Source organism: Prinia subflava, chromosome 1 (assembly GCF_021018805.1).
Source record: "Prinia subflava isolate CZ2003 ecotype Zambia chromosome 1, Cam_Psub_1.2, whole genome shotgun sequence".
Classification (NCBI taxonomy): domain Eukaryota; kingdom Metazoa; phylum Chordata; class Aves; order Passeriformes; family Cisticolidae; genus Prinia; species Prinia subflava.
In genome coordinates, this window is record NC_086247.1 from 31,940,969 (window position 1) to 31,965,585 (window position 24,617).

Here is a 24,617-nt window from a genome sequence, read left to right on the forward strand (position 1 = left end):
AAGACATGTCTCAAAGCAGATCTCCTAACACCTACAGAAATAGTGACAGACAAAGAAAAGGGAGAAACTTTACCTCTTATCTAGCTTAGGTGCCTTGGTAAAGATTTTTCTTATCCTCAAAGGTCAGAACAGAGATGCCTTCCTTTAAAAATAAATAGAATTGTTTTCTAGAATTGTTTACAGGGATTTACAGTGATTTACAGGTAACAATGGTGTATTGATCTCACATCTAAACTGAATAATCCTTAGTAATCAGAGAGACTCATAAGTTGAAGGAAAGGAAAGAACGGTTTTCTCTTCCTCTTCCAGTTTTTTTACTTTTACCACACACTGAAATGTCATGTACTGTTTGGATATCTCATTTTACACAATGACATAATCAAAAAATTAAACTTTATATCAGGACTCCATTAAATTAAAAAAAATGAATGGGTCTCAATGCTCTATATTCAGACAACATGACTTCTCTAATTCATCACTTTATTAATTCACAAATTCTCCAGCTCACAAACTGTCTAACTTACATGTTGCTCTCTCTGTGTCTCAGTGGTTGTGCCAGTACCTGTCGGGGTGTGGCATCACCTGTATGTTGGGCCAAAACCAGAGCTGAATGGACTGTCACCCTTGCCCTTTGCCACAGACCAAACTGTGAGAAAAAACAGAGCCTAGGGAAGGAGTGGAAACCTTTTGCCTTGTGCAGGGGAAGATTTGGCCACTCACTTAAGCCCAAATCAGGTAACAATTGATTTGGCTTTTTTCAAAAATGAATGGTGATTCATTTTTCCAACACAGGGAGATATTTGATAAACATAGATATAAAAATATATTACCAGCAAAACTAATAAAATACAGCACAATAGTACAAAGATCATAGGATGTAATGTAAGACGCAATATGCCATTTGCAGTTGGTGCATACCTCATAAAAGCACCATACCAATGATGTTCAGAAGTTTGTTCTATTTCTGTTGCAATTCTGACAATGCAGCAAGTATCATGCTTGATAGCAGGGCTCATCTGTTTTGGACAAATAATAGCCATTTCTTACTTAGTGATTAAAGTTTTCAGCTCGCCAGTTTGAGGGCACACTGTGTCCTGTGCTGGCCCAGAGGGACCAAGGGGTCCCTGTTGTGGGCCACTCTGACACCAGCACTGGTGTGAAGTTTGCATTATGGTCTCTGTTGAGCTGTCTATGGGTCTTTAACAACATGAGGTGTTTTAAGGTTAAATTTTTACTTCTCATTACCCAACTCCGATTTGATTGCCAGTAAATTAAATTAATTTAGCCCAAGCTGTCTGTTCCACCCATGGCTGTGATTGGTGAGTGATCTCTTCCTGTCCGTTTCTCAGCCCATGATTTTTCATTATATTTTCTCTAGCTGAGGAAGGCAGTGCTAGAGCAACTTTAGTGGGCACCTGGTGTCCAGCCAGGGTCAGCCCACCCAGCTGCATAGCAAGGAATTCATTTAATTCTGACACAGGGTTAAACCAACCTTGGATGTGGTGTGTGTAGGGTCAGCGTTACCCAAACTGTTCACTGTTTCAATCCCAATCACAGGGAATCTCCACCCTTCAGAAGCACATGCCATGGGTTTGACAGAGTCACCCAAAGAAGTTTTCCTTCCCTAAGATCTGCTTGAATATAGGCAATAGAGTCCTTTATTGTATTACAAAATCTACTGGTGACCACTCTCTGTACTACTCCATGACAAATAAAGTCTTTAGATTACCAATGATGTTTCTTCAGAGGAGGTAGCTTGGTGTCTCCTGAGTGAGCTGCAAAACTATTCTAGCAGGTAACGGCTGGGCAGGGAGATCTGGATTTGAGTTCACCCTCAGGTTGTAGATTTCACTACATCCTCCTTTCCTCCTTAAGCTTTCTTTAGTCGTCCAATACCCTACTAAAGTGAAAAACCTTCTCTCATCTGTGTATAAACCTAAACAAATGGTTTTAGCCTGAAGTGATGACAGAATATTGTTGTGCAGAACTTCATTCTTCAGGTTAGACATAAATTCACTTTTCATGGAGTAGCTAAAAAAAGGCAAAACATTTCAGTAAGATATAAAATCAGGAGTGTCATCACTGTCTGCTCTTAAATAGATAGGACAATGTTCTGTAAATGAAGTGCTAACCTGGTAAGTCTAATAAACCATCTCTTTGTTTTATTTTGATGGCATCAACACCTCCACCGTTAAACACTTAGATTTTTGTCACTAAGACCACTGTACAGTATATTTTGAACACAGTAAAAGCATCTTTACATTTTTTATACTATGGATTTCCTATTTGATGAACAGTCTACAAATTTGGAGACACATACAACCCACAAACATAGAATTCTTTATTTCTTGGCACATAAGTTAGACTAAATATTGCATTCAGTATTAACACTGACCCGTGGAGAAGTGAAAACTCAGTTAAAAGAAAGCTGCTCAGGGATTCCTTTCAAGAAGACACACACACAGAAGTCAGGGAGGACTACAAGCTACTGAAGTCCCTATGCTTAAATAAACATCCAGTCCTTTTTGCTTATCTCATAGTCTGCTGTTATGAGGAGACTCAACCCTACATCCTGTTATCTAACTATTCAGGGGCAGAATCCAGTTTCTGTGCCTGGTCCAGGATGTTCTCCCAGCTTTCTGGTCTGCCAACAGTCCTTGAGATTGGTGTCTCCCCAGTTCAGCCACCTGGGCAATGAAATCAGGATCTCCAGGCTCTGCATCATTCTCTACAATGTAGCCAGATTTCCAGTGAAACCCCTTTCAGAACAACATGACTGGAGACTCAGCAGCATAATTCTGCATTAATGGACACTTCAGCTCCAGCAAGAGCATCATGCTCCTGTTCTCCTGCCACTCCTAAAGCTCCCACTTGGTCACCCCATTCCCCCAGTAGTGCAGGATGCCTTTATCTGCAAATCCGAAGGACCACTCACAGTCATGACTGACAGCAGCAGCAGAAAGTCATCACCTTTAGAAAAATGCTGTTTGAGTTTTATGGATCTTCTTTTTTCAGTTCTTCAAATGAAAATCTAGCTATTCTTGGAATTTCAGTGAAAATATGGGAATGGTTCCCTCTCATTGCATGGAGCATAACAGCTCCAGACACTCTATAGCTTTAATAGAAATATCCTTGAGGTCCCATATTTGCTTATTAGCAATTACTTAGCCTAATAGCAAGCAGGTGACTATCACATTTCAAAGCTGAAATGAAAGGTCTTAATGCCATGGAACTGCTGTTGGAATAATTTCTGCAGAAACATAAGTATAGTATTGTGTATTGTGCCACATGGTCTCACTATAACCATTGCAAAGACTTTCTGGCTCTGAATAAAATATATGTGTTTGCATCAACTTTCACCATGTGCAATTTGTCCAATAGTTGTAAAACTATACAAAAATGTTTTCTTTCTTCAGTTTTGAACAGGCCACGACTGATAAAACCAAAACCAGGAGCCAATTCTGAGAATATCTACCATGTAGGTTTAAATGAACTGTCTCATATTATCACTGGATTTTTCAGCACTCTGAATGTTGTAATACTCTAAGCTGTGGCTGCTTAACACCTCTTAACACAAGGTACAGCTTGCATGTATTTCCCACAGGTCAGTAGTGTTTTGTTGGTCATTTGGTTTGTGGGTTTTTTATTTTTTGCTAATTCGTGGGAGAGTTTGGCGTCTGCTTTTTACCATGTTCAGAAAAGTTTCAGATGACCATTTATCTTTAAGGGTGAGATCTATATCTGTACAGAAAGGACATGGAGAGTCTTTAGCACAGAAATGGCCTCCACCCCAATAAACTCAACATATTCATGCTGTAACAGTATTGGCAGCCTTGACCCCAATGGGGAGAGTGATGGAAACACCTGTATCAGGCTAAGCAGGAGCTTGGACTGCATCAACCAGTGCTAAAAGAAGCTCCAGACCCTTTGCTGTGTCTGCTGCTACGGCTTTTATATACAGAAGGATATGCACAGATGGATATATTCATACACACATGTTCATTATTTGTTTAATCAGCTATTATCTTTGTTTCTGTATTTCATTATGAATAAACGTTTTTAGCATCTGCTGATTAAAAAAAAGGCTATCATTTTGTGGCCATATGTATCATATAGAAAAGTTGTATGAAGAATAAATTTAGTTTAGTAGGCAAATAAATTTTATAAAAGATATTTATATAGAATAGGTGGAACTTGTCTTGAAAAGAAAACTGAAAGAATGCAGAAGACCATGGGGCTGATATGGGGGTGGTAACTGAAGATAACAACAGAAGCAAGAAAAAATATTTTAAAATAATACCATGTCTGTAAAACAGAATGGCAAAGCTGCATCTAAAAATAATATTCATGAACATGTCATTGCAGCATGGAGTCACAGTAGCATTCTGGACTTCAACAACACCATCAGCAACAGAACCTCAAAACACAATCAAAAAAACCCACAAAAAACTAAAACAAACAAACAAAAACCCCCACCAAAAAACCCAAATTAAAGAAAATATGCAGAAGACATGTTTTCAGTTTTCACCAGAACAGTAGCTTTCTGCCAAATGCCAATCTTTGCACTACAAAATATCTTTGTTGCAGCAGCCACTATACAACTTAATGAACTTGTTCACTTTTGCAAGACAGGCGTCCTATTATCCCTTGCTTTCTCACAGCGTAAGCACTCTAGGCTGGTACATAACATTAATCACAGTTTTTAATTTGGATCCCTATTAGTTTCTTTAATATTCAAAGCAGCCCTGCTAGAGAAAAACAATAGCTCCAAGGCAACGGAAGCTGTTCTCTTCTCTGGTTAACAAGATTTCCCAGCCTTCCTTTCAGGCTGATGCTGAATTACAGAGGTGCTTGCTAGATACAGACAACTCTGTATTTCTCTTCTTTCTCCTTCAGTGCACACAGGGATGTGGGGAGAAGGGGGGACGTGGTGGCTGCAGGAGCAGCCCGGGAGTGCCAGGGGGACACCAGCACAGGTCTCTGACCTTGGGCCAGGACACACCACTGCAGCCCAGTCCTCTTCCTGGATGCTCCAGCAGTCAGCCAAAATTACCAAACAAACCAAGGACCCCTCAGTGCACCAGGGATCCTTGACTGCACTCTGCTACGTGCTTCCACAGTGGCTCAGCATTTCTTACAACTGTACTTGAGTGATGTCAATCACTCTCCGAGTTAATTAGTCTGCTTTCAATTACTAGGATAATTAACACCTCATTTAAAGCAGAAAATAGTTCTCTTAATTTCAGTACTGTATGACTAAATCTGAGTTTGCCTCCAGCCCAACAGCTCCCAAAAGCCCTGACCTGATAGTGCTGATTGGGATCATTAGCCCAAACAAATTACAGCACTACAAAGATTTTGCAGCTCTGTCTGTTCCAAACTTTGCAGGATTTTTCAGGACTCTCAACACATATTTTCCTCAAAGAATACCCAGGGCATTGTAGAAGATTCCTATACAACCATACAGGGAAAAACTCTGCTGGCTGCAACAGCAGCAAAGCAAGTGAGCACCACACGAGATACCGTCTTCATTTAGTTATTTTTTATTTTCACTGAGCATAGAAAGGTGTTGGTTCAGCCAGTGATCAATCCTTCAACAAAGCTACCTTCAAAACTGAACCTGTACTTGGAGAGGGGTGAACCTGAGTCACTTGTCTAGACAAAAGCCCTCTGTTTTGTGGGAGATTTTTGTGCAGCAGGTGTTATAGTAAGGAGAGGTGGGGAAGTTTGCTAATATGTGGAGAGATCTGCAGAAAACAGAATACTTTCAAAAGTGTAGTTCCTTCAAGAAATCAAGGTATCAGAACCTGCCTTTAGGAGAGATTCTTATTCAGTTTAAAGCTGAATGGAGTCCCATTTTCCTGTGGAAAGGCTAAACGAGTATTTAGATCTCTTGCATTTTATTTGGTGAAAGCAAACACCACAGAAGGCAAAAGCTATTTAATCTACAACTAGCAATCACTAATATTTCTGATTATATAAGGGACCCATTTTCACGTAGTTAAAACAACTATTTCTCCTTTCTGCTTTGGTGTTTTAACTCAATCGATTTTTTGGGAAAGACACTTTCAATACAAATAAACTTTGATCATGACAGAGACGGTGATGTACAGTGTCATTCAAATACATGCTTTGTTTTTGGATAAGCTTATGGGGTGCTCAGAAGCTGAATAAAGATTTCTCTTCATCAAAGCAAAGATTTCTGCAGATTTGGGGAAAATGCCTGTACCACACTGCTTGAAGGGTGCTATGTGATTGAGTTATTAAAGATGGAATCATCATGCTGTAGCTGAAAGCAGGATGTTAAAAATGAATGACAGTCCTGCCGAAATGAGTATATAACTATACATGCAGCCTTAATATTCTTCCAGCATTGCTTGGAGGTTTTGCATAAAATTTCTTGCAGCAGGAACTTTTGGTTGCTTGACAGATTCAAGCTGGCAGTCTACAGGTGAAAAGCTTTCTGCCACATTACAAGTCACTTGAGTCACTCAGGACCGTGGTGACAAGGACACATGATGTGTAGGCACTCGCCTTATTGGGGCCAAGCTGCAAAAATCCTCCTAACAAATGGCTCCATTGACTTGAGCAAGTTTGTGTCATGCTTAAGGATGTGTAGAATTCAATTCTATGCACAGGGCTTCCTTTCATGTTTGATTGCTCATTTTTTATTCAGCAAGGAAATAGCCTGTCAGTTGTCAGCAAGGATAAGCTCTCCAGCGCTGTAATTCCGAGAGCAGTTGTTGATTTTACAAAGAGAGGTGCTAACTTGCAGCCAACCCCCTCCTTTTATTCTGGGCTTGATACAACTTGGAAGCGTGAAGAATTTAAACCCTAAACAGAGTATATTCCATTTCTTTTGTGAACATTTAGGTATTTATCTTACCTGTTTAAAGTCAAAGATTACCTTTTTATTTTTTTTTTCCCAACAGGAATGAACAGAGCAAAACTAATATAAAGCATGAAGGCAACTTTGTGCATCAAGGAAAATCACCCAGCCCCAGCAAGAGTCACCAGACAGAAAGATTTCCATCTGACTACAGTGCACACTAGGGCAATGCACCTCAAAATATATTGCTTTTTTCTTAGTTTCTCAGCCTTCAGCTAGAAGCTAAAAATAGAGAATATGACTGAAAGACTCAGTGATTTTGCCTAAAGATTGCACCAATATACTTCTTGTGTTAGGACCTTTTCAATAACACAGCCACATTCTTTATTGTGGTGAAAAATTAGGTAGTTTAATTTGCCTACCATCTTATACTTCCCAGAAGTGTGACCATTATGATATCCCTTGGAAACATAATAGACCGCTGCAAAAAAAAACCCAAAAAACCCCCCAAAACCAAAACCAAACCAAAACAAACAAACAAACAAAACAAAAACCAAAAAACAAACAAACAAAACAAAACTAACAAAAAAACCCCCACCAACCCCCCCCAAAAAGCCCACAAAACTGAATTTTATGGCAAACACACATGACATCAATTTAAACATCCAAACAAGGCATATGATCAAGACCCATCAGAGATAGGAATCTGGCTCTGTTTCTATCTTAGTAGTCCAGTGAAATCCTTAGGTTATGGCACAATGCTCTACTGTGTCATGCTATGTGCTTTTCAGACTGTTAATTCCTTAAAATATAAATTACAGTGGAAATTGCATTGGAAAATAAGAATCATTTCAGTCTGCCATGCTCTGCAGAAAGTTATCTTGAATGGCACAGAACCAGTCTCCCATTGTGTAGTATTTGTGGGTTGTTTTTTGGAGATGTCAAACAATATTCACTGTAGAATTAAGGGATTCCAGGTCACTCTCTTGGTGTTAGATCCTTAGTAGGTGCTCTGGATTTGGCTATGATTCACATTTCAAAGAACCCTTAAAATATTATTTTACTAATTTCATAAATATTTATATGGTATGCAGCAGGGAAGCAACAGTCTTGATTACAAGCTACTCACAGGAGGCATCACTGCAATCCAAGTGCTAAAAAACAAGATTGTTATAATTGTAATTGCTGAATACCTCCAGCTTGTGGAGAATTTTAGCACTTATCACAGAATTATGGTGTCTTAGTCATCCTTGTACTGACAGAATGTTTGAAAGAAATCACCTCCTTCAAATAAACCTGATATTAACACTTGATTTATGGATATTGCAGTGGTTTTTGATCAATATTTCAAACACTTTGCATTTGAATGTATGTTTTAGGTAGCTGTTTATACCACATATACTTTTTTCCTTATTTACTTCTGTGTTTTCAAAACTCAAATGATAGTTATCATTTTATTCCATATTTTCTCCCAGAGCATTTGGGGTGAAGAAGTGGACTACCACAGCAATTGATCGTACCTGTCAAAGAAACAACAGTAAAAGAGTGAACAGCCTTGTTTCCACTCCCACCCCAGCAGTGGCAGTCCCTGTGCACTCTGCAGAGTGTTGTCCCTCCAGCAAGGCCAGAAGAAGACCCTTCCTCCTGTGCTGCTCCCCATTCTGCTCACAGACATCCAGGTTTGGCATCTTGAATAAAGTAACTTCTGTATAAAATATTTGCTGTAGAACCAATAACAATCTGGAAGGAAATAGCACTTCATTATTTTATCACAGACTTCTCATCTACACTTAAATTGAGTAGTTTGCATTATGACTGCACCAAGATTGGGATATATAAAATTTTGTATATTGTTGAATATGTCCAACTCGCAGCCTCAAGGAGATTTGGAGACACTCAAGACCTCTAGCAGAGCTTATAAGAAATCAGCACCATTAAAATATGCTTTAGCTTTTGATCCACACTTAAGTGGTCAGACTGTTGGATGAGGCGATCACTGAGGTCCCTTCCAACTGAACTATTTTATTTTATTCTAAATTTTGGTTACTCTATCCATATACTCCTAAAGGTGCATACAGAGGAGGCATATCAGTCTGTCTAGTTGTTCTATTTTCTGGAGCATTTACTTTTTATAAAACCAGAAGTACTAAAAGAAAATTGTAATTTGCAAGGTTAAAACACAGTGTTTGATCTACTCCCCCTGACAACTTGCTTCCTTTTGTACTCTTTGCAAAATTGTAACGTTGCCCTTTGCTGATCAATTCCAGAAAAAGACGTATAAAGTCATTTAGAAGTGGGCTGTGCACCTGTACCCAAAAGTAGGTATTAACCTGAGTACAACCATCACAGCTTGAGTCCTGGCTTATCAGCAAAATCACAGTGATTTTGTGGCACAATGATCTTTGCTTGAATAATACTTATTTGTCAAAAAACAAAAGCAGAAAAATATTTATCTGCTGAAGTGTCTCAAATTTAAAGGAATTGAAGCCTCCTTTTTTTTAAAGTTTTTTGGTCAAAATATATACACAACATTCAGCAGTAATCAAAATTATTTATTACCCACAACCACTTTTTTCCCCTACTACTCATCTGACAATACTGTGTATTTGTTTTAATATTTTAGATTGTTGTAGATAACATATTTGTTTAGATTTGGGGTTTTTTAGGATCTCCTTTCCTTGTTAATTAGCACATTAAAATCACCAAAACTTTAACAGGTTAGAAAAACTGTTCAATTAGCAGTCAGCATGACTGGAATGGAGCCTGGGGAATCAGAAAGGAACACTCCTGCTGACAGTCTGTTTCCTGACAGTCATCTGTGAAACTTTTGTTAATGGTGTTCACCGTTCTGTCTATGTTACATCTGTGTCATGAAAGTGTCTTTAATGCTTTAAAGATACTGGGAAAATTCCACCACATACAACATCCACTGACGTGGAGCACATAACTTCAGTGTGATATATGACTAGAAAAGAAAACTACCAGTCTGTTCAGCTGATATGCAAATGTGAAATAAAGTCATGTCATTCTAAAACAGGGTCAAATTAATTGAGTCATAGTGAACAATTGTTCATTCTCACATGCACTATGTTTTTTATTATTTCCTCCTTTAGGTATCTTGTAAGTGAAGGACTTATATTTCAGTTCTATTGCTTTCAGAGGACTAAAGCTATTATTTTATTTTCTGTGTTTCTTTATTTATTGTATGGCATTTCTTTTTTTTTTTAATTTGTATTACTGAAATTGTTAAACTGCACTGCTATGCTAAAAATACAAAAATTGTGAGTACTATAGTGAAAAGTCTAAATGGAATGTGACTGAACAAAATGTATTTAAGAACTAAACCAACTTCATAATCAGTACAGAGGTACTTTTTCAGTAGAGGTGCCAAACCTCTCAGAGAACAAAGCATTCAGTGGATGTCTGCAGCTGGCAGAAGTTATAAGTTAACAAAAAAATATAATCTAGTCTGTAGTTCTTAAAGGTTTTGTGCAGGATGGGGAAATGGGCAGACAAGACTCTTCGTACTTAAAATGAGTGACTGTTCCCTCCTGTGAGCAAACAGCCAGGCTTGCTGTTAAAAGTTTTGCATTTAGTTATGTCAGCAAGAAATTATTTCAGCAAGAACTTTGAATTTAAAAACACAACACTTGTAGCTAAGACAGCTGTTTAAGCTAAAGCTCAAGGAAAAAAATATGTTATGGGGTTTGTTTTTCCCCATACAGAATCTTTGGGAAGATGTTGTACCTAGCCAGATACATGTATGCATATATATATATACACATATATATGCATATATATTAAATATATGTATTTTATATACATATATTTCTCTTTCTGCCAGTAATAAAATGTATCTTGAAGAAAGGAGGTTATGGACATACCCATCTACTGCAGCCAAGGCATCTACAAGGACGCCTGGGATCCACAATACAAGTACGTGGGCACAGTGACTATTATCCAAGATCTCCAGGGCCCTGTACATCCTATTGCCAGCAAGATTTTCCAAATTTCCTTTCTCCTGTCCTCTCTCCCCTGAGCTCTGCAGGCAGGAACCCCTTCCTTCCCTCCCTCCCTCCCTCCCTGCCATCTCTTCCATCAGAAATGTCACTGCCCCATCTGCTGCCCCTGAGGTCACCCGTGCTGGCAGGGACTCCCGGGCAGAACCAGGGAGCTGCAGTCACTCAGCATCATGTGCTACACAGACCCTTCCAAGGCAACTTTCCACTTCCAAGCATTTTCCACTAAGAAAAAGTGTTGTGCAGAAGGGATTAATGCTGCTCTTTTGATGCCTGTTAGACAGATCAGGACACATCTCCTGTGTCATTAAATCCAACTCCTTCTTGCTGCAGGGAGCATGTAGTTTATTTGTTTTGTTTGAGTGTGTGTGCTTTGTGCCATCCAAGCTACATGGTGACCAAGGGGATTGCTTCCCTGGACACAAGAGATGCTACTGTAATACCTGAATTACATGGAATTATCTTTGTGCATCTGTCTCAAATGGTGTTACAATTTCAGCCAGCAAATGTTCGTGTTTGACCATATTGAGGTCAGCAGGCCTTCACTCACTTGAAATTAAGAATACTTTATGGCTTTTATCGAATAAAACAGTAATAACACAGCTCAAAAAGTGTTATTCTTATTGGAAACCACATTGTACAGGAACTGCTTCTTCTCATAATTACATATTTGGCAGCAGAGGGTGAGGGGGTGAAGAAAAGCTATTTTCCCATCTGCAGAAAATCCTGACAGCCTCTTAAAAACAACAGTAATGAGGGAGAGAAAAAGAGATATTTGTGAAGGGTTTAGATATTAATTTCACATAAATATGCCAAACACAAAACCTTCCTGGATTTACTTTTGTTTGCACGGGAGGCTTTGCACAGTTCACTGGAACTGCTCGCAAAATACAAGGATCTCAGGGCATGTAGCTCTCACAGAATATTTTTAAAAAGAAATTCTTGGTTGATGTTTTATTTCACAGTATTCACTCCATTCTAACTTTAGACAGAGGCAAAAAAATGAAGAAGCAAAAAATAGATCAAAGTTTACTGAACCAATAAAGTGAAGAAAAGGGAAACATTCAGATTAGATTTTACAGAGTCCAAGTAGCTCAATTCATCCTAAGTAAACTCCTCTTTGCTGTGGAGCCCTGAATATGGGCTCAGGGAAGTTTGAAAAGGAAATAAGTGATAACTGTTGTCAGCTCTGGACAACAGCGTAAGGAAGGAAAGGTTTTCAAGAGCTCTGTCCCAGGAACCAGACATGAAGAGCAAAGCTCTGCCCTCAGCTCAGCCCTTCACCCTACAGTATCACAGCAGTTTCAGGGTAAGTTGTTTGCATGATCTGACACTTTACAAAACCTGTGTCCTCTTGTCCAGGGGAGAACGTGGTGTGGCAGTCACAGCATTGGAATAAGTGGAAACTTCCAGTCATAGAAGGAGAAAGCCTGAGGCCTTTGAAAAGTCTTTGCTTTATGAAGTGTGGCTCCTGTGCTCTGCCCTGCAGTCCTATCTGCATGTACAATTATAACCCTTCAGCTCAAGATCTATATTGTAAAATTCTGCCAGGCAAGATACTGAGTGCATATGTTTATCTGAATTTCTATTCAGAGACAGAAATTATATTTATACCTTTACATGTACTGTAAATTTTCTGTAACATGCATAAAGCATTAAAACATGCTTATGTAAAATAGAGCACATGAATATCTTTGATCTCCAGGAGTATTAATCTCTCCTGCTTGCATTAGTTGCTGCTTCATAAACAAAATATTTCTTCTACCACCCCAAATATTTCAGGCCAGCACAAATCGCAGGACACTTTGTCACTGAAGATGGTTTTGAGACTTGTGGTTGCTTGATACTGTGAAATGTATACACAGGGACATCATAAGGTAAGACTGTTCCTTAGGTAAATAATTTGAAACAGACACTATTTGAAATAAGGAAAACAGAAGAAGAAGAGTAGGTATTGCTTACCGTGCTCTCAGGCTGCTTTTTGATTGATATTTCAGGTTAGGAGTAAATTGATCACAACTGTAGCAAATCAGCTGAAACATAAGCAGAACATGCTGCAATGTTCCATCTTGGACTGTTCCTGGAGTGGTCTGTGGACTCAATGAAAGCACAGATGCTTTGCCACCATCACTTAGATGTAATCATGGCCTCTTATCTCCAATCATTATGCAGTTCTACTTCTGTTTTTATTGACTCCTAAAGATTTTGCGTTATTTAACCAAACCTGTGATTAAACCCATGTTTTAAGTGGAGTATCTACAAATTTGGGTGTGGGGTTTTCCCTTGAGTTTTCTGATACCAAGTTTGAAAATCATCTTTCTTTATGTGTAAAGTGCGATTAAAATCTTCACTTCTCCTAATTTGTATGCTTGGTATTTAGCAGTCTGAAAGAGGGTTGGTTTGTTCTGGCTTTTAATTTTTTCCAGGCATTTGGAAGTAATCTGGTAGACACAGCACAAACTAGTAACCAGCACAAAGTGCAGCTTCAGCAGTGTCCTCTTAACTGGGGAGAAGTCTCTGAATCACTGAGTTCACCAGCCCTGCTGTCTGGGGGCTGAGGATGAAAACAGGATAGCACTTTTCCGAAGGACCAAATCTCATACTACACCAAAGTCTTACTGAAGGTCTTGGGTGCAACAGAGAGGGCAGGTGGGTACTCATTTTTGGCTGTCCAAGGGGCAAAAGCTACAGGAAAACTTTAGAAATGCTTTAGAGGAATAACTGAGGAACAGATCAGTCTGTTGGGTGACACCATCCTCCTGCTTCTGAAGGACACAGCTTGTGTAGCCTCTGCCTCTCAGACTCTGAGCAAGAGCTAAAAACATTTTAAGGGATTGCAGTTGCAGCTCTGGATGGCTAAATTCAGATGTTCTGTATCAGTGTAACTGGAAAAGTGTTCCACTTTGGAGTTTATGCACATCAGCTACTACCACATAACAAATTATTACTCCATTTCAGCTTGGTGTAAACAGAGCAGAACAATATGAAACAACTGAAGAAACATCAGAAAATAACAGGAGAATTAAAAAAAATCTCTTTGATTGTAAACAAGTTTACAAAGTTTATTGTTACAAGAAAAGAAAAAAAACCCAAACAAACCAAAACCAAAACAAACAAACAAACAAACAAAAAAAACCCTCAAAAAACCAAGCCAAGCCAAACCAACCAAACAACAACAACAAAAAAAAATCCAAACCCAAAACAAACCCAAAGAAACCTCACCAAACCCACCACCTCACAGCAGGGTTCCCAAATTCAATTGCTGTGTTATTTTAAATTGAATACTGATGAATTTTTGATTCTTGCACTTCAAAACTTTGAAACTTCTTGATTACTTTAGCTCAGCCTGAAGGACTCAACTTTATTGTAACTCAAGGCACAGCTCCAGAATGCAGGACCAGCCTGACATATTGAGTCAGGGTAATTCTGTGCATTGATCAGGATGCCTGATTCCCAGAGATTTTGTGCACATTGGCTGAGCAACTAATTATGGCTGTGCTACAAATGAGAAAGACTATACATCATATAGCTTCCCAAACAGCACATGATGTATTCTGCCTCAGGAAATTTAGTGTGCATATTACTTCACAGCTTGGATTCCAGTTGCTCACAGAAGTGACCTCCATGTTCTGGAATTATTTGAGAAGTCTGTTGCACTCAGAAAGCATCTTGTTTTACTATCATGGTAAAATTCAAGCACATGACCATATTATTCTCAGAATCATCAGAGAATCCTTGCACAAGAATAGTATAATTGCCCTAAAACAAGCAAGAAATAAAGACAATTAGTGCACAGTACTGCCTGCTCTTGCCTAAGTGGCTTCTTGGAATGGTTCTGGTGATTTCTGTTAGAACTGAAAAAGACAGATTCCCATCAGGGACTCTTCTCATGGGTACAGTCAGGTATATGAGTGCACAAAAATTAAACAGTGTTCAACTTTCTTCTCATGGCCAGTGTAGTCAGGAACAGCATTTCCTGGTCGTGCAGCGTCCCACCAAGAAGTCTCAGGTCCACTGACATAAGCTCCTCATCTATAGGAGAACAGCTGATGGCAGAGGATGTTCCTGTCCATTACCAGCTCTGGGGCTACAAGGGGTGTTGGACTGGATGGAGTCAAACACTGTTGTAGGCCCATGAGCTACAGGGATGGTGGAGATTTTGGAGATTTTGGATTTTGGATTTTAAGGAGCTCCTTGGTGACATTTTCAGGGATTAATAGGGATAAGGGTCTTGGAAAAGCTCAGACAACTGATGAGGCAGTTGTTGGATGACAATGGCTTAACCAGTGCTGCCCCTGGTTTAAGAGTGGAGCACTGCTTTTACTCTTTGGATATTGTTATCCCTCTTCAAATCTTAGAAATTGGTTTCAAGAGAGAAACATGTGAAGAGAATGTAAAATAGGGAACGAAATGGGCAGATGGAATATGAATGGATTTACTCAAATAGGTAAAAGGAAAGAGAATAATTTACCAAACAAAACTGAATAATTACAGTGATGTTAATTGATTACTTTGGTCTTGTCTTCTATAAAGTAAAGGAGGAATGATAGAGGAATAATAACCTCAGAACATCTAGCATTTCAGAGATGCTACCATTTTAGTGTCATCACTTCTCTTATAATAAAGTTTTCTGACATTTCCTCTTCTGTTTTCTACGCTTTGTGTGAACATCTATCTTCAGAAAAAAAAATATCTGTAAGTATGTGATTTTTCTATTATTATTTCTTTATACAAAACGTTGAAAAATACCTTTGGAAAGTTTATTCTTGAGCCTTTAATGTCAAATTCCGATACAAGTGTTTCTGAAAAACAGAGATAATTATAATACAAAGAGTTACTTAACCATAAAGCCGTCAATCAGAGTACCTAAATAACTTCAAAGCAATATGGCATATCTCTCAGCAGCAGTTGCCAATGTCATTTACTCTCTCACTGATAAAGCCCTCACCTGGTTCTTCTCTCAGAGCTCTGACTATTTGTTGAAACCACATTAGGAAATAGAAATTAACCACAGTGCTCCTGCAACATCTTCTCCAGACACATCCTACTGTGATAACTCCAGTAATTTAACTTGTAATAGTAGTTCACTTGAATGGTAAATGAAGAGAGCTGATACTGATTTTTAAAGAAAGGAAAAGAGACTGTATTTTCACCTTCTTACAAGTGTTTTTGTCTTTTAATCTGACATCCTGCCTAAATTCTCTGAATCTGAACCTATGTAGTTTTAATACTTGTTAGCCCCTGCCTAAAGGATTGACTCTTCTATTAAAAAAAAAAAAAAAAAAAAAAAAAAAAAAAAAAAAAAAAAAAAAAAAAGCATCATACCTGGCTGTAGAAAATTTCTTAAAAAACCCATCCAGACACATATCTAAATAAACTTTGTTCTGGATATTGGTAGTGCCCACAGCATGTATCAAGTTTCCTGTTCAGTCCAGTCAAATGCAATCTTTCCATGTCATTCTATAGATGTTAGCAATCAGTGTCATAATGAGATGAAGGATATTAGTAATCCTCATTTACGGAGATGGGAACTGCAGTACAAGGATGTTACAATATAAAGTTTGGACATTTTCTACTTCACTGGGGTTCTGGCGCTGGAGAACTGCCTGCTCTGATGTCTGCTGCCTGCCAAGCAAGGTCTAGATAGTGGAGATAAAAATCTGTTTGCATGGGTTGATTGCACCATGTATTTTGACACCAACCTCCTTTCAGTGTTCCACACACTGAGTATTCATCATCAGCTCCACTGCAGAGGAGTTCTTTCCAGAGGAGTGCTTTGGCACCATCATACCAGACATTGAAGACAATCTTCAAAAAGTGGATGTCACTTCCTAATTCAAACATTGCAAATAAGAACATGGTAACTGGTGGGGAAGAAAAGCATTTATGGAGACATGCTGTTTAAATAAAAACTAGATTTTGCCCAAGTACTGTATTTTTGTAGGACTCGCCCAAAACTAAAAAGATATGTATCTTGAAAACTGCTACTTCCACAAAAAAAAAAAAAAAAAGAAAAAAGAAAAAAAAAAGCTATTGTTGTTTTTGTTGTTTTTAACAACAACAAAAAATTTAGTCTTAAAAAACATTTGGGAGAATAATTTCAAAGTCTGTTTTAATTTCTTCACTCAGCTCCACGTCTAACCTAAGCATGCTCAAATGAAGACGTTAATTTTAAGCAGGTGTTGCAAACAAGCTATCACAAATGCATCATAAAGATGTCTTCCTAGGGAAACAAACCTAGGACAAAAGGTGAAGCTTATGATACAGCCAGGTCCTAAATATTTCATTAGCTGAGCTTGTTGGATTAAAGCTGGGTTTAAAGATCACAGCCAGGTTTGCACACCAAATCCAGTACCATTTCCAGCTTCTGGAACATGCATATTCTTCGTAGATGTCCTGCCATAGTTGGATGGTCTGATGATACTCTCTCTCCTTTAAAAGACTTGGATCTTCTCCAGGCCACAAGACCAAAATGCACAGACACCTGAACTGTCACAGATTTGCACGTACAGTGACAGTCTGTGTGCAGAGCTCTGGTAACTGCTCCAAGTAAAACTCAAATACATTTTCACAAACTCTCATTTCTGTCCATCACTTTAGTTTATCCATTCCATTTTTAATCCCAGAAACCAATTTCCTAAATCACTCTGCATTTAGGATGAAGTGTCAGTTTTTCAGCTGTATTTAATTTTCAGCATTTCCAGACCATAATTTAGTTAAGAGAGACTCACTTGGAATCCAGGTGAGAGCAGCCTGCCAGACAGATTTGTTCATCGTGCTGCAAGGTGTCAGATTAAACATGAAAGCATGAGCTGTAGAATCTACAGAAAAAAAGCATTTCACATTGATAGTGTGAATAGGCTTCTCCATAAAAAAAATAAGAATATACAGTTATACACACAAAACCCACATATATATTTTAAATGTATTTAATATAAGGTATGCGCTATAAAATTGTTCAATATGTGGTAAATATTAAATACACATTTTAAATTATATTATTAATTATTTTTACATTTTGAGGGCAAAACCAGTGTCATATTTGTTTAAGTAAAAAGAGAAGTCAGTTTTTGATTGGTTAAATTTTGTGCACAAAAAATGGAGACAAAAGTATCTTTATGTCTCTTCTGAAGATATACAAACTTTTTATTAGCACTAAACCAGCATGGTCTTCTACTGAAAATATCCCTACTTATGCTAATCATGCTGACAACAGCTAAAAATATTTTTAATACACCAGCATATTTTCCAGGATAATGTAAATGAACCTTGAGTAGATTTGCTCTGTGAGGGACCCACCTTACATTTTTAAAATCCACAAAATATCAGTCCATGACACAGACATGGCAAGAAGGGACACACTAGGCTGTCTCAGAGCCTGATTGGTACCCCAGCCTGACAGACTATCACATTCCCTCTTTTTTTCCACATACTTCAAGCTTTTCATTGTAACATACTGGTTAACTCAATAGGTAGAATTTATACAACAGAGTACTTGCAAAACAAGTTTAAATCCATTATCTTCTAATATTGCCTGAAAGAAAACACGCCTGCTTTACTTGAGAATAAAATTTTCTCTCTCCTAGCTGCTGGAACTAGCATTGTGGTAAGATTTACGTCTATGAAGTAAAATTCTTACAACAGGGTGATTAATAACAGAAATATACTTTTTATTTTCTGTATTCCTCAAAGAAACAAATTTGAAAGAAATTTCAAATCCCTCAGACTACAGCAATCATCCTGCAAATTTAACAAAAGGATTACCTATTTTTCACTTACCACAAAAAGTATATGACATTTCAAGATCTGATGATGTACAAACGAATTCACTGACTCCAGGAGTGAATAAAATAAAAAAAAATAATCCAAACATAGTTACTTTTCTTTGCTCAGTATTTGATGGTATGAAACTTCGCTTGGGAGAAAGAGGAAGAAAATTCGGCACAGTCATCATCAGTCACATGTCTTCAGGGAAAGTTCTGTTATTTATGAAATTCTCTGCAATCTTTGTTAATCCTACTGCAGCACTGTCAGTTATCATCACACTAAATTTTGTTTAGAAAAATAATTCCTGCTTTTGTTGTTACATTTTCCCCAGACAATGCAGCTCAACTCAAGAGTGAAAAATGAAAGAGAAAACTGTGAAATGGGGAAGTGAAATGACATTATAACTACTAGAAGCACGTAAAGAGCAAGTTTAGTTGACTCATCAGGTGTAAGATTTTTAAAGGCATAATTTCAAACACAGAGTTTCCTGCACATATTAAAGAAGAGGAAAAATCCACAACTGATGAAAATCAAGTCCATTCTTTCATTTTTGTGGTAGTCAGTACCTCTTACTGGTTTTCGTAATAAAACACTCCAGGTCACAGATCTTGATACTCAAGTAAGAAACATCAAAACAAAACCCTCTTAAAGCACTTTTGGTATTAGATACACGCCATTATTTCTGTCTGTTAGTGAATTACACAAAGAATGACATATTTGCCTGTGTTGGCTGGATCAGTCCTGTGGACTAAACAGAATCAGCTCTTACTGCACAAACCCAGCAGTACTAACCAGTTAGTCCCAGCTAGTCACAACTAGAGGAACAGATCAATTTAAGCCTAATAACTCATTCAAGAGAGCACAACCCCTTCTAACTGACAGAAAACACAGCTAAATATTTTTTTCCTCACTATAATAAAATATGGAAATCTCTAGGAATACACAAGACAGAGAGTCAAACAGACTTGATTAGCATATCTGGTTTGATAACCAAGATGCCATGGCAGGAATAAACAGAACTGTGAAATTACAGGAGATGGGATTACACCTGCTTACGGGAAGAGAGAAGATTCAATCAACTTCTGCAAGCAAAGAGTTGTTGTAAAATGCATGAGTTTTCTGTGTGATTTTTAACCTGATTATTGTAGTAGAAATGATTAACCTGTCTGAAATAGTATATAAGCTTTTGGAAAACCTGAGTAAAATCGAATTCTGATCACCGAATCAGTCTTCCCGTCTCTCATCAATCGCCAATAGAAATCTAATGAATGTAATGGAAGAATGACTTACAGAAATTAAGCAAGTCATTTTCTCATTAGTTACCTTCTTAATTTGTGTTTATGTCTGCTAACTTCTCTAAGATCAGAAATTGTATTTATTTTTTAGGAAAAATAAGCAATACATAAAATAGACAGGTATTTGATTTTGGTTCTTGCTAAGCAGGAAACTCAATAAAAATGACAACAAATATAACTTAATCAATTGTTCTGACTCTCTCCATTCCCCATCACAAGGCCTAAAAGTTTTTATTCTCACAAATTCTGTGTATGCTGGGATAGTATTTTACATATTATAAAGGTAGAATAGCAAAAGAGTTATAAACTGTTTTTCAGAAGTCTGAACATATAATACAAAAGATAATTTAGGAATAACAATGTGCACAAAACCATGACTGATTGTGCCCAGAGATGGGGGTAGTTCCTAGATTAATTAAGGAAGGTGAAAATTGAACTAAAGGTGCCTGAAAGTACCAACTAATGAGCTACTACATGTAATGATTCAGAAAATAAGATAAAAAATTAAAAATTTAATGTAGCTAGAGAATTCTCTTCACGATTTCCAAATCTTTCTATAGACCACAAGAAGAGTCTCACTGGCCTGACAGAGTTCAAAATTTTAATAAGTTTTCAGTACTTGGGTTTTAAGTGTGAATTCAAAATTATATAACTTTCCTGACAGATCTCCAGAGTACATACTTCACATGGAGATTTTTCTGTTGTTTAATAGAATGCTATAAAACATATAAGCTCTTTGTGATCATAGTAATAACACAGTTCTGTTTCAAGATGGACAAACTGTTTAAAAATCTGTAAGACATGCAGTGAAATTGAAATAAATCAGGGAGGCTGTAATAGTTGGGCAAAAGAAATGGAGTAGTGAAACAGTCACAAAGGAGCAATGAAGCAGCTACTAAAGAAGAGCTCCCTTTTGCACATACAGTCAAAACCATATTCCTTCCAACCACAAAGCCATGAGCAGTGGCGTGAAGGAGTTTAAGCTGCGAGAAGCCAAGGCAGGCTCCCTGCTGAGTCTTCTGTCAGTCCAAGAGGTTTAGCACAAGTCCCAGGCCAGTCTGCAGCGGGCAGGAGGTGGCACTGACCCCACTGAGATCCAGGATTTCCCAGCTGAAGGCGCGTCCCTCTGCGGCCAGACTGGGCCTGCTGTTGCTGCTCAATGCGTTGGGTGGCTGACGCGCTCCTGGGCAGAGTGGAAAGAGCACTGCAGATTGACAAGTTTTTACATAAAGCGCTCTTAATATAAACGAAGACAAACTCTCTAGTGAATTGACCTGGTTCAAGCGTAGGTGGTTTTTTTTCAGATACTTGCTGAAGGAAAGTTATAGATGAGGAATGAGTCCCCCCTGGTGGCTCGGACAGGCAGACACATGCAGAAACCTTCTCCTTTCTTATTGCACTTTTATCGCACAAGTCAAGACTATTCCAATGCTTTAAAAAGCCAGCATTAAAAAGCTCAATTTAAAAGGATGGGCTGGCTAAATAGGAAAACAGGAACAATAAATACTAGTGGTATCACAGCTAAAATATCCTTTATGACCATGATTATAAAGCCTACAACCTTGATGGCAGTGTTTGGTCAAACTGTCATTTAATCAAAACAACCTAAATTATTTTTAAATATTTTCAGCAAATTCCATTTTAGATGCTTGTGGTTTTTCACGCCAACATCAATGCTATTCATAGGAGTGACCTCTTGTGATGATCACTAAAGTCCCCAAACTAGTGCACTAGTGGTGTGAAGAGTGTTCTGTTCCTTTCAAGTCAGTACGAGGATCACTGCAGAAGATTATAAAGTTCTATATACTTTAATTTTACTAAGTCCTCTTTCTTTACTATAATCTTTTTCTTACACGTTCTGATCCAGAAGGCAGGTGAAAAGGGAAGAGAAGTGGAAAGAGTTACATAATAATGCTACTTCAGCAAAATACTTATTTCAAAATCCTTTGCAAGTATATTCAGTAGGAACCAGCTCTCATATCCAATTAACAGTACATAAATTCAAGTCTAAACAATTTAGAACTTCATACCTATGACTTTAAATTTCTTTACATCTGAGATGCTGAGTAGAAGTTTATTCCAAGTTTCCTCGCTGATCTGTGGTTAAAATCCTTAAAATAATTAATTATATTTTTAACTTCTTTCTCAATGCATCCAAAAAGTGCTAAACTTACTTGTGATTGCTTTTCAATATAATCACTTTGTATTTGGATTGTTTGCTCTAGGTGAGTATGTTGACCAGATAAGAACTAATAAGTCACTAAAATCTCACTCAGGAAAGATTTATAAAATACATGAACATAATATCCCATCACAGAAAAATAAACAACAGTACACCATTATAGCAGGGGAAAGAACTCCATTTCAAAGTCTTAGTCAGACAGAACTAAAGATTATGTCCTAGCTTTTGGCATGTAACAAAATTTCACTTCAATGGAAAACTCTTCTAAGATGTTAACCACATTTACTAAATAAAGAAAATGCAATAATAATTTTCCTTGCAGGACCATTTATAAGTTTTTGAAGTCTGGAAGCAGATGTTTATTCCTTCTGATGCTGGGTTTAGGGTTGATGCTGAAGGCACTATAACATAAAGGGGCTCTATATATGGTATAAGACTGTATTCACAAAATAAAAGCACACTCAACTATCAGCGTGAAGAATAGAAAACTGTAGACTTTTCTCAAATCCCCTTACCCTATCATTGACAATGTTTATGGTAGAAGGAGAAAGTCATGCCCAGGGATACAGTAAAGAGGTAGAGGATTAATTTCCTCTACAGGCAACTGATGAAGTGCTTGAGAGTGCCATGGGAGTCCAAACCAAGAGCAGTGCACGGGCATACAACCAGTGGTGAGTTGGTAGCATTCAAGTAAGAAACCAAAGAGTTTTTGAAATATAGAAAAAATGCTGTGCGTGACTCTGAATATGGTTTGGTTTGTTTTTTTTTTTTAATGCTGTATGAACTTTGTTTTAGTGGTTTGATTTGCATATATCACATTAAACCACTGGAGACTATTAAAATGTAGCAAATACATACCAGGTAGTATGGTTTTCCTGTTCAAACAATTATGTTGGAAATAACTCCCTGCCTCTTGCCAGTAGCCTTATGGTTTATTCTCTGCAAGCCAGGTTTAAGACTAAAACACACAGTTGTACTCTAAAGTATCAATTAAACTATTAAAATTGTCAAAAAGAAGAGAAAACAGAGGATGAAGGGATAAGGAAGGGATGTGTCCTACCTGAGGCTCATGGTAAGCACATCACAGCAACACTGTCTACCCTGGAATTCTAGAAACGGAGACAGCTGGACATGTTTTGTGGCTGTTTGCTCTTGTTCTCTGTTATTCCCTGCTTAAAATAGCTGCCTGCTGAGGTCTGTGTAGCTCTGGGATAATCTTATTATAGTGGATCCAACTCATAGCTAAGCACACTTGTCCCATTTCTCATGCAGGCTGCAGCAGGCTATGCTGTACATGGGGGAATGAAGAAATCCATGGTATGAGGCATGAAGAAATTTGTGGTATGGCCACAGAACTCCAGAGCAACCAAATTACAGCAGTTTACCAAGTTTCCACCCTATTAAGTTATACTGAGCAGTTGTAATAATTCACATCTGCTCTTAATTTTTACAGCACAAATAGATTTCCATGAAGTTTTGATCACCTAAATTAAGTCCTCACAGTACCATGCAAAAATTTACGTATTTTCTTCATCTTTGCCAATGTGATGACTTTGGTTTGTAATAAAGCAAGCTCCAGTCAAATTAGTTACCTTTTAATTCTACAGAGTGTGGTTAAGAGTGTGAAGTACCTCAGAGCTTTAAAGATTTCTCTTTGAAGTACCAAAAAGGGATAATTTTCTCATCAAAAATTTTTACATTTGCAAGAAAAGTATGAGAGTTGTGGGATAATTTAATTTCAAAAATAACGTTTAAGAATGACAAGGAGCTTTGTACTTTATAATTAAGAACAGATAGGGACTAACGAATAATAATGTGGACAAAGCCAAAAACTTCAGAAAGGGAAAGGGTCACTAGCAAGAAAATAGCATGTAGTCAAAGACTGAAAAGAAAAATTTCCACATATCCTGATTGTTCTTCAAAGGGAAAAGAAAAAAAGGAAAAAAACCTGTCATTTATGACCTTTTGTGGAAGCTTTTAAGCCTGGAAGGGGATAGGAAGAAAGCGTCTAGGAAGGAGGCTTCAGTAATTTCATACAGAATCACAGAATTAACTAGGTTGGAAAAGACCTCTGAAATCACTGAGTCCAACCTACGACCAAACACCACTGTGTCAACTAGACCAGGACACTGAGTGCCATGTCCAGTCTTTCCTTGAACACCTCCAGGGACAGCGACTCCACCACTTCCCTGGACAGCCTGTTCCAAGGTCCAATCACCCTTTCTATGAAGAAATTCAACCTGATGTCCAACCTGAACCTTCCCTGGCACAGCTTGAGGCCATTTCCTCTCATCCTGTCGCTGGTTGCCTGCGAGATCAGCAAGCCCCATCTGGCTACAACCTCCTCTCACATAAGGTCCCCCCAAGCCTCTTTTTCTCCAGCCTGAACAATCACAGCTCCTTCAGCTGCTCCTCACAGGACTTACCCTCTAGACCCTTCACCATCTTCACTGCTCTTCTCTGGACACGCTCCAGCACCGCAATGTCCTGCCTCAGCTAAGGGGCCCAGAACTGAACACAGTACA

General features: G+C 38.0%; 2 protein-coding genes across 7 annotated transcripts in view; one reads left to right on the top strand and one right to left on the bottom strand.

Annotated features, from left to right (window-relative positions):
* Positions 1-13,208, top strand: part of LOC134548052 (uncharacterized) — a 59,345-nt gene extending 46,137 nt beyond the window's left edge. For 2 of the 5 annotated variants that reach the window (XR_010079691.1, XR_010079690.1), the window contains 3 exons: positions 3,417-3,604; positions 8,305-8,508; positions 10,674-11,450. Coding sequence is in view for 1 of the 5 variants with exons in the window: in XM_063392378.1 (XP_063248448.1) it covers positions 8,305-8,508; positions 10,674-10,765; positions 12,211-12,479 (565 nt within the window). In the remaining 4 variants the exon portion in view is untranslated. The other 3 variants (XR_010079692.1, XM_063392378.1, XR_010079693.1) reach the window with 3 other exon arrangements.
* Positions 13,209-13,239: 31 nt separating this feature from the next.
* On the bottom strand, positions 13,240-20,009 carry LY96 (lymphocyte antigen 96). 2 transcript variants are annotated; one of them, XM_063392406.1, is made up of 5 exons: positions 18,628-20,001; positions 17,580-17,669; positions 16,551-16,679; positions 15,598-15,650; positions 13,240-14,607 (listed from the first exon to the last, which is right to left on the bottom strand). In XM_063392406.1, the coding sequence occupies exons 1-5, from the start codon at positions 18,800-18,802 to the stop codon at positions 14,506-14,508; spliced, it is 549 nt and encodes a 182-aa protein (XP_063248476.1). In that variant the 5' UTR covers positions 18,803-20,001; the 3' UTR covers positions 13,240-14,505. The 2 variants fall into 2 exon arrangements, with proteins under 2 accessions (XP_063248476.1, XP_063248486.1); XM_063392416.1 differs by lacking the exon at positions 17,580-17,669 and having other exon boundaries at positions 13,337-14,607; positions 18,628-20,009.
* Between the last annotated feature and the right edge of the window lie 4,608 nt (positions 20,010-24,617).

What these genes read in the sequence shown, in the direction of transcription:
- LY96 (XM_063392406.1), bottom strand. Translation starts at nt 18,802, where the DNA reads ATGATGACTGTGCCGAATTTTCTTCCTCTTTCTCCCAAGCGAAGTTTC. An exon ending in AATGTCATATACTTTTTGTG is followed by an intron (nt 17,670 to 18,627) that starts GTAAGTGAAAAA and finishes TTTTTTCTGTAG; the next exon opens with ATTCTACAGCTCATGCTTTC. An exon ending in CAAGAATAAACTTTCCAAAG is followed by an intron (nt 14,608 to 15,597) that starts GTATTTTTCAAC and finishes TGCTTGTTTTAG; the next exon opens with GGCAATTATACTATTCTTGT.